General features: G+C 45.5%; 1 protein-coding gene across 1 annotated transcript in view; it reads right to left on the reverse strand.

Moving 5' to 3' along the window:
• Positions 1–1,755: 1,755 nt before the first annotated feature.
• Positions 1,756–13,847, reverse strand: part of bap1 (BRCA1 associated deubiquitinase 1) — a 49,850-nt gene continuing 37,758 nt past the window's right edge. The window contains exons 12-17 of the mRNA XM_070895769.1: positions 11,097–11,230; positions 9,548–9,999; positions 7,344–7,516; positions 4,619–4,711; positions 3,841–3,913; positions 1,756–2,605 (exon numbers count right to left, since the gene is read on the reverse strand). Of these exons, the coding sequence (XP_070751870.1) occupies positions 2,472–2,605; positions 3,841–3,913; positions 4,619–4,711; positions 7,344–7,516; positions 9,548–9,999; positions 11,097–11,230 (1,059 nt within the window). The 3' untranslated portion in view covers positions 1,756–2,471. The remainder of the gene's footprint in view (positions 2,606–3,840; positions 3,914–4,618; positions 4,712–7,343; positions 7,517–9,547; positions 10,000–11,096; positions 11,231–13,847) is intronic.

The raw sequence follows: 13,847 nt of genomic DNA on the forward strand, positions 1-13,847 counted from the left end.
GGTAGAGTGGAGGAGAGCGAGGACTGAAGATAAATGGGGTCGGCCAAGTTCAGACCTGTAGACGAGCAGCACATTCCCTCTAGGGCTGTTTGGTCGATGGATGTGGTGGAATGTCTGGCTAGTCAGGATGGCTTCAAGGGTGGGGGGGAAAGACATGAAAATGAGATAGAGGAGCAAAACAGGGCAGAGAGGCTATAGTCATTGAGGCAGAGGAACTTGGCTCTGGTGCAACAACCAACACACGCACGATAAAGAACTCCTAGTAGATTGCAACATTTACAGTTAGATGTAAAAAAAATGCCAGTGAAGGTCATGGAGGGGAGCCACTATATTCCAGCAGGAAACAGGCAGCTCTGCTAGTCTCACTAATGTCAGCGCAATGGCACACTGCTTTAAGGAAGTACAGATGGCTTTAGTTCAGTATTGCCACAATTAGTCAACAATTCCAGTATCGTCGTATTGTGCGGCTACCAGGATGGTAGAAGGCAAACGAGATGGACGCTGGTCTTCTTTTATCTCACAATTGTTTGTGTGTAAAACTTGTACGATTTATGCAGAAGCAAGATATTGCGGACGCTGGAAATGTGAAATAAAACCAGAAAATACTCAGCAGGTTAGGCAGCATCTCTGGAGAGTTTCTTCACTGATGCTGCCTGAGCGGCTGAGTATTTCCAGCATTTTCTGGTTTTAATTGATGATTTCTGCAAACCCGTTTCAAGCACCCAGTGACAGGATCCTCAGCTGATTCACTTACAGGAGCTGCTCCACAGAAGTTTTCAGCACATTTGGCCCATAATGTCTGTGCCAGCTCTTTGCTGGGCAATCCAAAATTAATGCAACTGCCCTTTGCTCTCCAAATAACTATCTTCCTCTGCAATAGTCTCTGCTTCATGCGGCATAGCATTCCGTGCTCAAACAACCCTGTGCAAGGGCAATGTTCTTTTAGTGCCCATTTTTAATTGATGTATCCTTATCATAATTTCTCTCTATCATGCTATTCCAAAGACCTCTATTAAATCTCTTTTTGCATTCTGTTCCAATGGAAACGATCCCAGGATCTCACATCATTAATATTTACACCAAGAACAGAAGTGGACCCAGGTCTGACCCCTGGGATACACCACTTCAAACCCTTCTCCAGGAAATTAATCCCCCCCGCCCCAGCCCCAGATTTTTATATGGCTTTAATACATTAAATACTATGTCTGAGTTGACAAATTCTTTGGAATGAGATTTATTCTTTTTCGTATCGCTGTGGGGAATGTTGACGAGCTCTTTGATGCTGACTTACTTTGGATATTGCACTGGGACTACGGCGAATGATCGACCGTTCAAAATAAAGTACATGCACCTAAAGGAGATAGTTCACCTCCAGCATGGGAAGTATATATCTATTTTATAATGTAAATAACTGGGAAGAGGTTTTGGGGAGGGAATAACACGGTTACTTGCATCGTAACTTTTATAAAGTGGTCGGTAAATAGTATTACAGATACTATACCTGCGAGGCGTATCTTTTAGTGTCAGGGGGGAATACTTTTTATTTTGTGTCAGTCAAGTGATATATTGCTGTGGTAATTTTGCTGTAGTACAGCAATAGGAAGATTGCTGTCAGCTTTGGGCTGCAGCAGAGCCAATGCAAACACTAAGTAATACCACAGGAGATCTAGCTTCTGGTTAATAGTAGTCACCGTATGATCGAAGCGAAGCCGAATCAGACATCAACAGAACACAACCGCACAAAATAACCGTGCCTTTTTAACCAGAGGATTAATCCATTTTTAATCCAGACCTGTTTCAAATGATCATTGACTCCACCCCAACTTATAAAAAGTGCTCTTTAATCTGAACTGGCATTTAATTCAAAATCGGAATCACGACCCTCCGAATAAACGGGGCTTTATTCCAGTGTCTCTGTTTATTCGCACGTGTCTTTGTCGCACGTCAAGCACTCAGTTAGTGGCCAGGCGTGTAACAGTTGTCCTTTAACCAGTCCCCAATATAAAAGCACTTCCAAAGACGACAGGGAATTTAGAGGAAACCTTGAATTTGGATGGTGCAGGTCGGAGAAAGAGATAAATGGAGCTAATTCAGACAGTGCACACACAGTAGGGGACCAGACCAAGGTTGTAAGTCCCATGTCATTTGGTACAGTCCTGCTGAGAAGCATTGACCAGTGCTGGGAAGAGCACACGGACTCTGTCTACGGTCAGTCCATTATTAGAAAGCAGGTCCTTACTATTGACTGATCCCATGCTTAGTTTTGCTGGGCTGTGGACGCCTTAATTATCCAAACGAGATCCAAAGTTAGTGTAATCATCTTGTGTTCCTGTCAAGTGTCTGTGAGGGGAGCGAGCAGCTCCACTGACGGAATCCAGCACGTCCCAGTAACGAGAGCTGCTAGTCAGTCTTGCAAGGACGCGTCCGATGCTGAAGGCGCAGGTCCCGGGCTTTCCTGCAGTCGCAAGTGGTCACTGCCGCTTAGCTTTGTACGGCCGGGAACGTTTCCGCCGGTCCGGCTTGCGCTGTTTGTGCAGGCGCCCGATGCTCACACCCTGTCTCCTCCGCACGGAGATGTTCTGCTCCACAAGGCTGGCCAGCATTCCTATCGGGCAAATTAAATAGCAGTGATCAATATCTGGGGAATCAGTCAGTCGGTTAGAGTGCAATTCACCTGGAGCAGTGGTGATTTTGGCTCAGTATCCCTCCCACATCATGTTAAGGAACACGCGCCCCCCCCCCCCCCCCCCCACTCAGCAGCATTGCTCGCCCACGAACTACCACCCAGCCTACCCAAAGTACAATCAATGTCATTTTGAATAACATTGATATCAAACTACATACAAAATGTTCAGTCCGGAAGGGATGAGCAGGAATTAGTTGGACAGGTGCACGAGACGGGTGGTTTCCCTTCGAAGATTTAGAAATGAAATCTCTTTTATTTACACCCTCCACGTATTTTCTGTGCAACAGGGCGGGTCATTTGAGTGACTTCGAATACCTGCTTTAGGGACTTGCCTGCAGATTCCCTAACTCCAACATTTCATTTCCGACAACATTTATACTTAGGGGCTCGCGGAGTAAGATTGCCACTGGGTTTCCCAAGTAGGATTTCCTTCTGTAAATTCTGCGTTCATTAAGACGGGGGAATTTTAGCACTGGGAATGAGACACTATTGGATTTCCAGCATTAATACTCTCAGGTTGGATACAGAGTAACACTCCATTTACTCAGTACCTGCTGTCAGAAGTGCACCCTAGAAACTATTTTTCCAATTCCCAAATTTGTCCACTAGTGGCCCTTTCGAGTGAGATTGCCAATTTGTTCCAAAATGAGGGCCCAAGCCCACTTCCTGTGTAACAGAGAGGGCACACTTGCATGTCATTTGTCATGCCTGGTTTTGACCCCAGGTGGAAGGCTGCACCATCCAGTCCCTTGGCACGATAACCCAATCAAACTTCACAGACAATTCTTGCCGTTAGTGCTAGGCCACCTGGAGAATAGTTGGTACTGAGTCCGGGGCTGGGTCGGGAAAGGGAGCAAGTAGCACAATGAGGTCACAGGAACTCTATCTAATGCAGAGAAATTACTCAATACATTTGCTAATTTATAAGCACAGCTTTCACTGATCCCCACTGTATGCATTCAATCAGGGATTAGTCCCACAAAGCGTCACCTTGAAGGTGCTGAGATTGCAATGTACGAGACACTGGCGTTCAGAATGTGTTACACAACACCTTCAGGCTGGAACTAACTGCCTAAGATACAATGCAACGGTGCCCCTTCCCAATTCAAAAGGCTCCCAAACGGCCTCAAAGGCTTTGGCAAACAGCCTCTCACCTTCCTGAGACAGCATGGAGATGAAGGTACAGATGAACTCGTCGTAGTTGTGGGTCCTTCGCTGATCGTCAATCTGATCAAAAATAACAAAAACTTCACTGACAAAACTGCTCATGAAAGTTACAATTTAATAAATGATACCTAGCCACACTATACCTAATGGTCGTCAGTCTTTACAGCTCAGAGCAGCTTCAACTGCATTTGGAGCACTTCAAAAAAATATTTCCTTTCCCACTGTTACTTTAGTTTTTCTGCTCTCCTAGAGTCAAGGAGGATGATAAAAATAGATAGCCCCTGCCTGATTTTCTTTCACAGACTTCAATGGAAAACAAATCTGGGAGGGTGCAAAACGGATGGCTGATGCCACCAAAATCAAATTTTGCTCCCAGTGACTCAGGCTGGGTCATAGTTCCATGAACACACCTTCCCCACTGGGCATTGAAGAATGAGAGAGGTTTGACATTTAGTGACCATGGAGATCCAACACAGCCGGGGCAAATCCGGTCCTCATCTGCCACCCACGGCTCCCTCTCGCCCTCACCACCGCCCCCCCCAACAAGTTTTCCAGCAGGAGTCACTAATGAGCAGGAACCCCAGGTGATTTTCCCTATGCAAGCCCAGAGCTGTTGGTTCAATGATAGTACCCCTACTGACACCAGACTAAGATCAGTTAACTAGGTGGAACTCTGGGAACTTGCTGGTATAAATGGCTTAGTGTCAGGCAGTGCAATTACTCACAGAGCAATAGAGAGAGAGACCAGTTATCATTTATATTCACCTTGTATTTCTTGCGCTTTTCCACCTCCTCCTTAAGGCATACCTCGCAGTTAGAGATCTCAGCCTCCACACACTTCAATAAGGCCAACAGCTCCTGGAAACAACGCAAGAATTGGTAAAGGGGGAGGGGGCTCTGTCTCCATTCAGAAAGAACTCAGTTATGTAACAATAAACATTACACCATCTCCCCACCTCATACCTGTTGTCAAGAGTGAAAGTGTACAAAATTAGAAATAAAACTCTTGCAACTTCTGTTTTTCAGCAAACGTGTCTTTATTCAGCTCCCGAGAGAAATCATACTTTGATCCTGCTAACTCATTGGATCATTTCGGCATTCACTCTCCATGTACAGATATGAACTGCCATCATCGCTCAGGGTAAATTCACCTGGGTTACTGCCCCTTTAAGAAATTCACAGCAGGATAGTCAGGTGAGCTCTTTTGGAGGAGACAGTAGCAACTGGCAACGGATCAATATAATTAGTAACTAGAAAGTTAATACAGTAACACAGGGTCCCAGCCATCCCAGATGAGAAGAAAATGGCAGGCAATCACCAGCTACAGCATAATCCTTGGCATTTAGTAGTTTTCTCTTCCCCCTCCTCTTGAAGCTGATGTCTCTTTTGATGGGGTATAGTTCATGGGCACCAGCAAGCCAAGGGCCACTACCTAGGCCAAGGGATCATTCTTCAAATGTGAGCCTCGACAGTGAGCACTGGCAGACTATTTGACTGAGGGCAGTTAAGGGCACATTGCCCTTAACCAATATCCAGAATTCCCTAGATTCTAGAACTGTCCAAGCGGATTGGAAAGTAGCAAATGTAACCCCGCTATTCAAGAAAGGAGGGAGAGAGAAAACAGGAAACTACAGATCGGTTAGCCTGATATCAGTCGTCGGGTAAATGTTGGAATCCATTATTAAGGAAGTGCTAACAGGGCACATAGAATATCACAGTATGATTAGGCAGAGTCAACATGGTTTTATGAAGGGGAAATCATATTTAGAGTTTTATTTTAGGTTGTAACTAGCAGGGTAGATAAAGGGGAACCAGTGGGTGTAGTATGGATTTCCAAAAGGCATTCGATAAGGTGCCACATAAGGGCTCATGGGGTTGGGGGTAATATATTAGCATGGATAGAGGATTGGTTAACGGACAGAAAACAGAGAGTACGGATAAATGGGTCATTTTCAGATTGGCAGGCTGTAACTAGTGGGGTGCCGCAAGAATCAGTGCTGGAGCCTCAGCTATTTACAATCTATATTAATGACTTGGATGAAGGGACTGGGCTGACGATACAAAGCTAGGTGGGACAGTAAGCTGCGAGGAGGACACAAAGAGTCTGCAAAGGGATATAGACAGGTTAAGTGAATGGGCAAGGGGCCAGATACAATGTGAGGTTGTTCATTTTGGTAGGAAGAATAATGTTCATAGAGATGTGGGTGTTCTCATACAAGAAACACAGTTAGCATGCAGGTACAGCAAGCAATTAGGAAGGCAAATGGCATGTTGGCCTTTATTGCAAGGGGGTTGGAGTACAAGAGTAAGGAAGTCTTGCTACAATTGTACAGGGCTCCAGTGAGGCCACACCTGGAGTACTGTGCACAGTTTTGGTCTCCTGATCTAAGGAAGGATATACTTGCCTTGGAGGCAGTGCAACGAAGATTCACTGGATAGATTCCTGGGATGAGATTGAGTAGAATGGGCCTATACACTCTGGAGTTTAGTAAAATGAGAGGTGATCTCATCAAAACATATAAGATTCTGAGGGGGCTTGACAGGGTAGATGCTGAGAGGTTGTATCCACTGGCTGGAGAATCTAGAACAAAGGGGCATAGCCTCAGGATAAGGGGTCGGCCATTTAAGACTGAGATGATAAGTAATTTCTTCACTCAGAGGGTGGTGAATCTTTGGAATTCTCTATCCCTGAAGGTATATTCGTTGAGTATATTTAAGGCTGAGATTGAAAGATTTTTGGACTCGGAGAGGAATCAAAGGATATGGGGATCAGGTGGGAAAGTGGAGGTGACGTCGGAGATCAGCCATGATCTTATTGAATGGCATAGCAAGCTAGAGGGGCTGTATGGCCGACCCCTGCTTCCATTTCTTATGCTCTTAAGCACGGCTCACTGATAGCAACAGGTGCAGGACTCCTGGTTAATTTTACTTCTGCCTAACCTGGGGCAGTGAGACTAACTCTTACCACTGTCCCTGCATTTAATTCAATACAGGCTGGAGATGAAACCTGGGGCCTTCTTTGCCTTGTGGCTCGGTGTCACTTCAATTATCTTTTAGAAACATAGAAAATAGGTGCAGGAGCAGGTCATTCGGCCCTTCGAGCCTGCACCGCCATTCAATAAGATCATGGCTGATCATTCCCTCAGTACCCCTTTCCTGCTTTCTCTCCATACTCCTTGATCCCTTTAGCCGTAAGGGCCATATCTAACTCCCTCTTGAATATATCCAATGAACTGGCATCAACAACTTTCTGCAACGGAATTCCACAGGTCAACAACTCTCTGAGTGAAGAAGTTTCTCCTCATCTCAGTCCTAAATGGCCTACCCCTTATCCTAAGACTATGTCCTCTGGTTCTGGACTTCCACAACATCAGGAACATTCTTCCCGCATCTAACTTGTTCAGTCCCGTCAGAATCTTATACGTTTTGAATCCGATCCGTCTGAATCCTTCCATTTATTACAACAATCCTCACACAGCTAGTCACCTACCTTAGGCGAATACTTTTCTGCAACATTTTGTTCATTGCTTCCACTCCCTGGAAATTTCTCCTTCCTGTCACAGGAACCCGGGGACTCTTTTCCACCCTCCATTTTGACTTCCGTAGGCCTGTCCGCACAGTGAGGCAATGGTGAGCTTTTAATGGAGTCTGTTTTCTGCTGGTCTACAACCAAAGAGGTGATAGTTAAAAAAATGATGTCCTAAAAGCAGTTAACAAACGATATTGACTAGTCTGGTACGAATTACAGGGAGTTATAAATTTGGGGTCTGCTTCAGATATTCTCATGGATTCAGCAGCATTGGTCACTACTGTAAGCAGTCCCCAGATCTTATGTTCAGGAGTGTGCCTATACTGCCCAGTATCTAATCATACCAAGGGTCTAACAAGAGGACCTCATTGTGATATGAACTGGGTATTTGTGCCTTCCATACGTGCCCTCACTTGCACATGGCCAGACTATCAGTAGGCCATCTGTACACCAGAGAGGAAAATTATAGCTTGCTATCTATTGTGGTATGATGATTATTATAGATTATTTTGAGATGAGTGCGGAGGAATGACTTGAAAAAATAAAATACTTGCATTTATATAGCGCCTTTCACAACCACCAGACGTCTCAAAGCTCTTAACAGTCAATGAAGTACTTTTGGAGTATAGTCACTGTTGTAATATAGGAAATGCGGCAACCAATTTGCACACAGCAAATTCCCACAAACAGCAATGTGACAATGACAATGTTTTTGTTATGTGAATTGAGGGATAAATAGGGGCCAGGACACCGGGGATAACTCCCCTGCTCTTCTTCAAAATAGTGCCATGGCACCTTTTACGTGCACCTGATAGGGCAGACGAGGCTTCGGTTTAATCCGAAAGACGGCACCTCCGACAGTACAGCACTCCCTCGGCACTGCACTGGAGTGTCAGCCTAGATTTATGTGTTCAAGTTCCTGGAGTGAGACTTGAACCCACAACCTTCTGACTCAGAGGCGAGTGTGCTACCCATGGAGCCACAGTTGACATTAGAAGGGACTGAAGATTACCAAATCCCTTGGGCCGATTGCATATATCCGAGAGAAACCAGGGAGTTTTGGCTGCAGTAAAAATGGGAACAAATTGGACTCTTGTCCAACAGGGTCACATCAATACTGAGTAAAATAATTTAAACTATAGTGATGTTGAGCACTACAGACAAGCCCAATTTGATGTACACAAATGTGAATGCAATGTAGTGTTCCCCCATCTCTCGTGAAAGTGATAACCCGTTTCTTTCTCTTCATCTCCCCTGTGTGCTGAGCCCAGTTTCTTTATTCTCTCCACTGCTGAAAGTGGTGATCTTAGTTTCTTTCTGCTCTTGAAGGTACTGACTCTTGCAGAAGTTCATGGCTCCAGTAATGTCGACAGCCCTTCAGCACCTCACTGAAGTGGCCATTTTTCATGCATCAGCCGAGGTACTCTATGCTTGAAGGCTGTGGGAGGTAGTGTTTTGAGTGAGCCATTTACCTGAGGCCATTGGCCTTTTCAGGTGGATGCAAATAATCAGAAGAGGAGCAGGGAATTTCCCCCGGGTCCTGTCCAATATCCCGGCTTTAACCAACACAACTGAAAACTTGTCTTTATCTCACTTACTTTTCTGGGACTATGGCTGCCATTTCTGCCTACATAACAATAGTGAGTACACTTTAAAAAGTAATTCATTGGATATGAAGCACTTTCAGACACCATGAGGATGTGATAAGGTGCTGGATAAATATACATTTTTTTCCTTTTCTTATAGTTACCATCGAACCTGCCCTCACACACGTGTGCATAGGGATAATGAAATAGGAGACCAAAGAGGTGCTGTAAAATGAGCTGGGCTCTGGCTGAGTTTCTCCCCTCCCTAGACCGGGGACACTGAGGCTAGTTATAGTGGCCCTATTGCTGCCCCTTCTGAGCTCAGCGAACTCACCATAAACCGCAGAATGGGATTTTCCTGGTCCATCTGGGGCAGCTACTCACTACACCGTTACTGCAGCCCCATTACTGCCACGTTTCCTACATTGTAACAGTGACTACGTTTCAAACATACTTCATTGGCTGTAAAGCGCTTTGGGACGTCCTGAGACTGTGTACGGTGCAAGTCTTTATTTTAATTTTTTTCCTGGCGGGACTTCATTCTGCACCCCCCACAACCTTTCAGCACTTAGCTCCTACCTGTGATTCCCAGGGTCTGGAGCATTCCTTCATCTCCCAGGTGCAAGAGGTTGGTGCTAACAACCGGCCCAAGGTCACGCACTGCTCGGTTGTAACGCATGCAATCCACTCGGGACAAACTTTCCTCTTCCCCAAACAGCACTTTGGAGATGTGAGAGGTGACCGGGCTGGAGGGGCGGGTGGGGTTGGCTGAACGGATGGGGGAGCGGAGCGGAGAGTTGAAAGCGCTTCCAATCTCCGAGGCGGTGTCCGTGCTCTCGTTGCTGGGGGTTGGAGATGGCTGGGAATGGGCGGGAACGCCACCACCAATGGTTTTTATGGAAAGGGGAATAGACAAGTCCTTCTGGGATTCCTTTAGCTTCTCAGTCAGCACGTTGATAGTGTTGGGCTGCAGAAGGGAAAGCTGCTCACTGGGCCGTTGCTCCTGTATCAGATGGTTCTTCTTTTTATACCTTCACACAGAGAGAAAAAATCTGATTGATGCTGAGGCAATGCAGGAAATATCTTTCCATATTACACTTATATACACAACATACACAATAGCCTAGTTAGATTGGAACTACACCAACAATGAACAGAGGGTTGTGTCTGAGTGAGTGGTATTAAAACAAAGCCATGCCAAGGGTCCCCTTAATAATGGATAAGTTATTGGCTGGTCTGGTACTGACCCTTACAAAGGGTCCCAGGTTCGACCCCTGACCTGTGCCAAGCCTCGATGCCCACAGACCAGGAAGGCAGTTAGGTTTCTCACTCCTGATGTCTATCCTGTGACATTCTGCTGCACGTGTGGATATCGGCTGTGAACAGATTGGGGCTTGGCTGTATTGTCCGCTGGACTGAATAGCCTGCCAACACTCATTATCCAGGCAAGTACACATTAAGAACCGATGCGGTATTCCAGGGTGGGAGACATTTTGTGCAACTGCACCCCAGCAAGAGTCATTACCCTCAGGAGCGCAGGGGAGATACAAGGGGAGAAAATCGCCGTGGGTCTAAGTCGTGGAACTGGGTGAGGCTCTGCTAGCTCACTAAATATAGGCAGCATAGGTCGATGCGTCAACATAGCTGGTGAGTGTCAGCAGGCAATTCGACTGTGAGAGGGGACATCAGAGCCAAGCCCATCCTTTTGTTAACCTGCCATTCAGGGCCACTGAACAGCAGTTAGGAGTGGGAAGCCTGGCTGACTTTTCTCATCCTTAACCCAGATCAACTGCAGCACCTTGGCAGCTAACTCCACAAAGACCTAGAATTAAACCTGGGATCTCTTTGCTCTATGCAGTTCAGTTCTACCCCAAGCTGGTGTACTTATCAACCGAGTCAATGGGGGAAAGTTTAGAGAATGACTGGTGTTTGATTGACCAGACTACAAGAGGGGAAAGGATTCATAAGCACAGAACAGCCTTTCGAACCACCGATTTGTCCCCCCCCGTTTTCTGCCTGGTTTCTCCACTTCCGAAGGTGTTCACTCCTTGCTGCAGTCAGGTACCAACAGATCACGAATACATTTCAGAAGCTGAATCTCTGGGAGCTGCATGTGCTCTGGACTGACCTGATAGCTGTGTTGGTATTCTGACAATCTTCCTCCTCTTCCTCATCGTACTCGTCATCATTGTCCGAGTAACGGTGGTGCTGGGGGATGGGTAATCGACCGCGACCGACACCAGACACAAGGTCTTCCTCTTCCTGTGGGGAGGTGACAACATGTGATGACACACTGACCTGGCTACCAAGCAGAATCCCTCAAGCCTCACTAACACTGGATTTAGATAGCTAATCTGGCAAGACAGGGGCTCATTTGTAAATCAGTCCATGTGCTGCAAGCCTATGATACCAATGCCTCATACTTGGGTGTCAGCTGTCACTCAGTGGGCAACACTTGCACCCGAGTCAGAAGGTCATAGGTTCAAGTTCTACTTTGGAAACTTAAGCACAAAATCTAGGCAGACATTGCAGTACTGTATTGGTGGAGTGCTGCATGATCGGAGGTGCCATCTTTCGGATAAGGCATTGTCTGCCCTCTCAGGTGGACATAAAAGACCCATGGCACTATTTTGAAAATGACCAGGCAAGTTCTCCCCAGAGTCCTGGCCAATATTTATCCCTCAACCAACATGATCTTTGCTGCACTCCTTAAACTGCCATTTTTCACTAATTAACCGGTCGTTATCACATTGTTGTTTGTGGGATCTTGCTGTGTGCAAATTGACTGCCGTGTTTCTGACATTACAACTGTGACTACACTTCAAAAGTAATTCATTGGCTGTAAAGCAGTTGGGGACATCCTGATGTTGTGAAAGGCGCTATATAAATGAAGAAAAAAAGATTTAGATTTATATAGCGCCTTTCACGACCACCGGACGTCTCAAAGCACTTTACAGCCAACTACGTACTTTTGGAGTGTAATCACTGTTGTAATGTGGGGAACGCAAGTTCTTTCTTTTCTTTTTATCTAACAATTTAACCAGAGATCCTTTTGAGCACTGTAACTTCTCGCAAAAAGTTCCCTGATGGTCACATCACCCAGGCGTGTTCCTTTAAGGAATTTACACCTGAGGCTGTCCCCCCACCCCCAACCTATCGCATTCAATTGGAGGAAGGTCTTCAATTCTCCACCTGGAGGAACCATTGAGAGCAATAAATAAACACCCAACATCGAAACTAATGAAAGCTAAAACAGCAAATCAGGAACACAGGTTCTGGCCATGCCAGAGTCAAAGGGCAATAAGAAACAGATATGATGGGAGCATTGCATGTGAGGGGGAGGAGAGCTTTGCTTGTGGAGATCAAACTTTCTAAGAATAAGGGAAACTAAGATAAGCCATAGGCAGTGCTTGCAGTTTACTAAATGTACCAACACTTTACAAAGTGGGCATTGCTGGCAAGGCCAGCATTTATTGCCCATCACTAATTGCCTTTGAGAAGGTGGTGGTGAGCCGCCTTATACAACTGAGTGACTTGCTAGGCCATTTCAGATGGCAATTAAGAGTCAACCACATTGCTGTGGGTCGAGTCACATATAGGCCAGACAAGGTAAGGGGGGTGGGATGGGAAGAGATTTCCTTCCCTAAATTACTGATACTAGCTTTAAATTCTAGATTTATTTAATTAATTGAATTTAAATTCCCCTGCTGCTGTGCTGGGGATTGAACTCATGTCTCTGGATCATAAATCCAGACCTCTGGATTACTAGCCCAGTAACATAACCATTATGCTACTGTACTCATACTTCAAATGATCCATGTTCAGACAGTTCTTCAGATTTATCTGAACGTTTCAATAACAGATCACACGAACAGGACAATCCCACAATGAACTTAGCAGGACTGCAGAGACCTACTGCTGCTTCAATAACAATGAGCAATTGCAGGGCTATGGGGAAAGAGGTGAGTGGGACTAATTAGACAGCTCTTTCAGAGCTGGCACAGGCTGAATGGCCTTTTTCTGATGAGGCGCTCACAAATCATGAGGAAGAAAGGTGTTTAGTGGCCTTGCTTAGAACAGTATGGGACACCTTGCTGTTAACAATAAGAAAGTGCAGCGTGACATTCACCAAAACATCTCGAACATGGACTATAATAGTGATTTTGGCACCCGCATCAGGCTTGAGGTAATGGCCCTGAATATGGGTGAACTTGGTTTCAAAAACACATTGGCTTCATAAAGTGTAGAGACGATTGCGCACAGAATGGGGCAAGAGAAAGATTTAGTAATTTGGAAACTGAAAAGGCATGCAGCAGGGGAGAGTGGGAAAACCTACTATTTACACATGGCAGTTTGGGTTTGGCCTGGTCTTCTCAAGGCAAGTGGCTCTAGACTGAAATTTTCATTAACGCAGTCTTACTAACAGCAGAGAGACCCGTTATCTCTAGGATGCAAATGTTTCATCCATGTTTATAAAAGGGGATAGGGATTAAAGCTGGCAACTGCAGGTCAGTCAGTTTACTGTCAGTGGAGGGGAAACTGTTAGAGACAATAAACTGGGACAAAACTAATTAGCATTTGGAAAAGTATGGGCCAATAAACGAAAGTCAGCACAAATATGTTAAAGGCAAATCGTGTTTGACCAACTTGATCTTGTGTTCTTTGATGAAGTAACTCAGAGGGTTGATGAGGGTAGAGCAGTTGATGTTGTGTGTATGGATTTTCAAAAGGCATTTGGCAAAGTACCACAAAATAGACTTGTAAGCAAAATTCAAGAAGCAGTGGCAGTGTGGATTCAAATTTGTCCAAGAAAGCAGAGAGTAGTGGTGAACAGTTGGTTTTCAGACTGGAGGGAAGTATACAGTGGTGTTCCCCAGGG

Source organism: Pristiophorus japonicus, chromosome 12, assembly GCF_044704955.1.
Source record: "Pristiophorus japonicus isolate sPriJap1 chromosome 12, sPriJap1.hap1, whole genome shotgun sequence".
Taxonomy (NCBI): Eukaryota; Metazoa; Chordata; class Chondrichthyes; family Pristiophoridae; genus Pristiophorus; species Pristiophorus japonicus.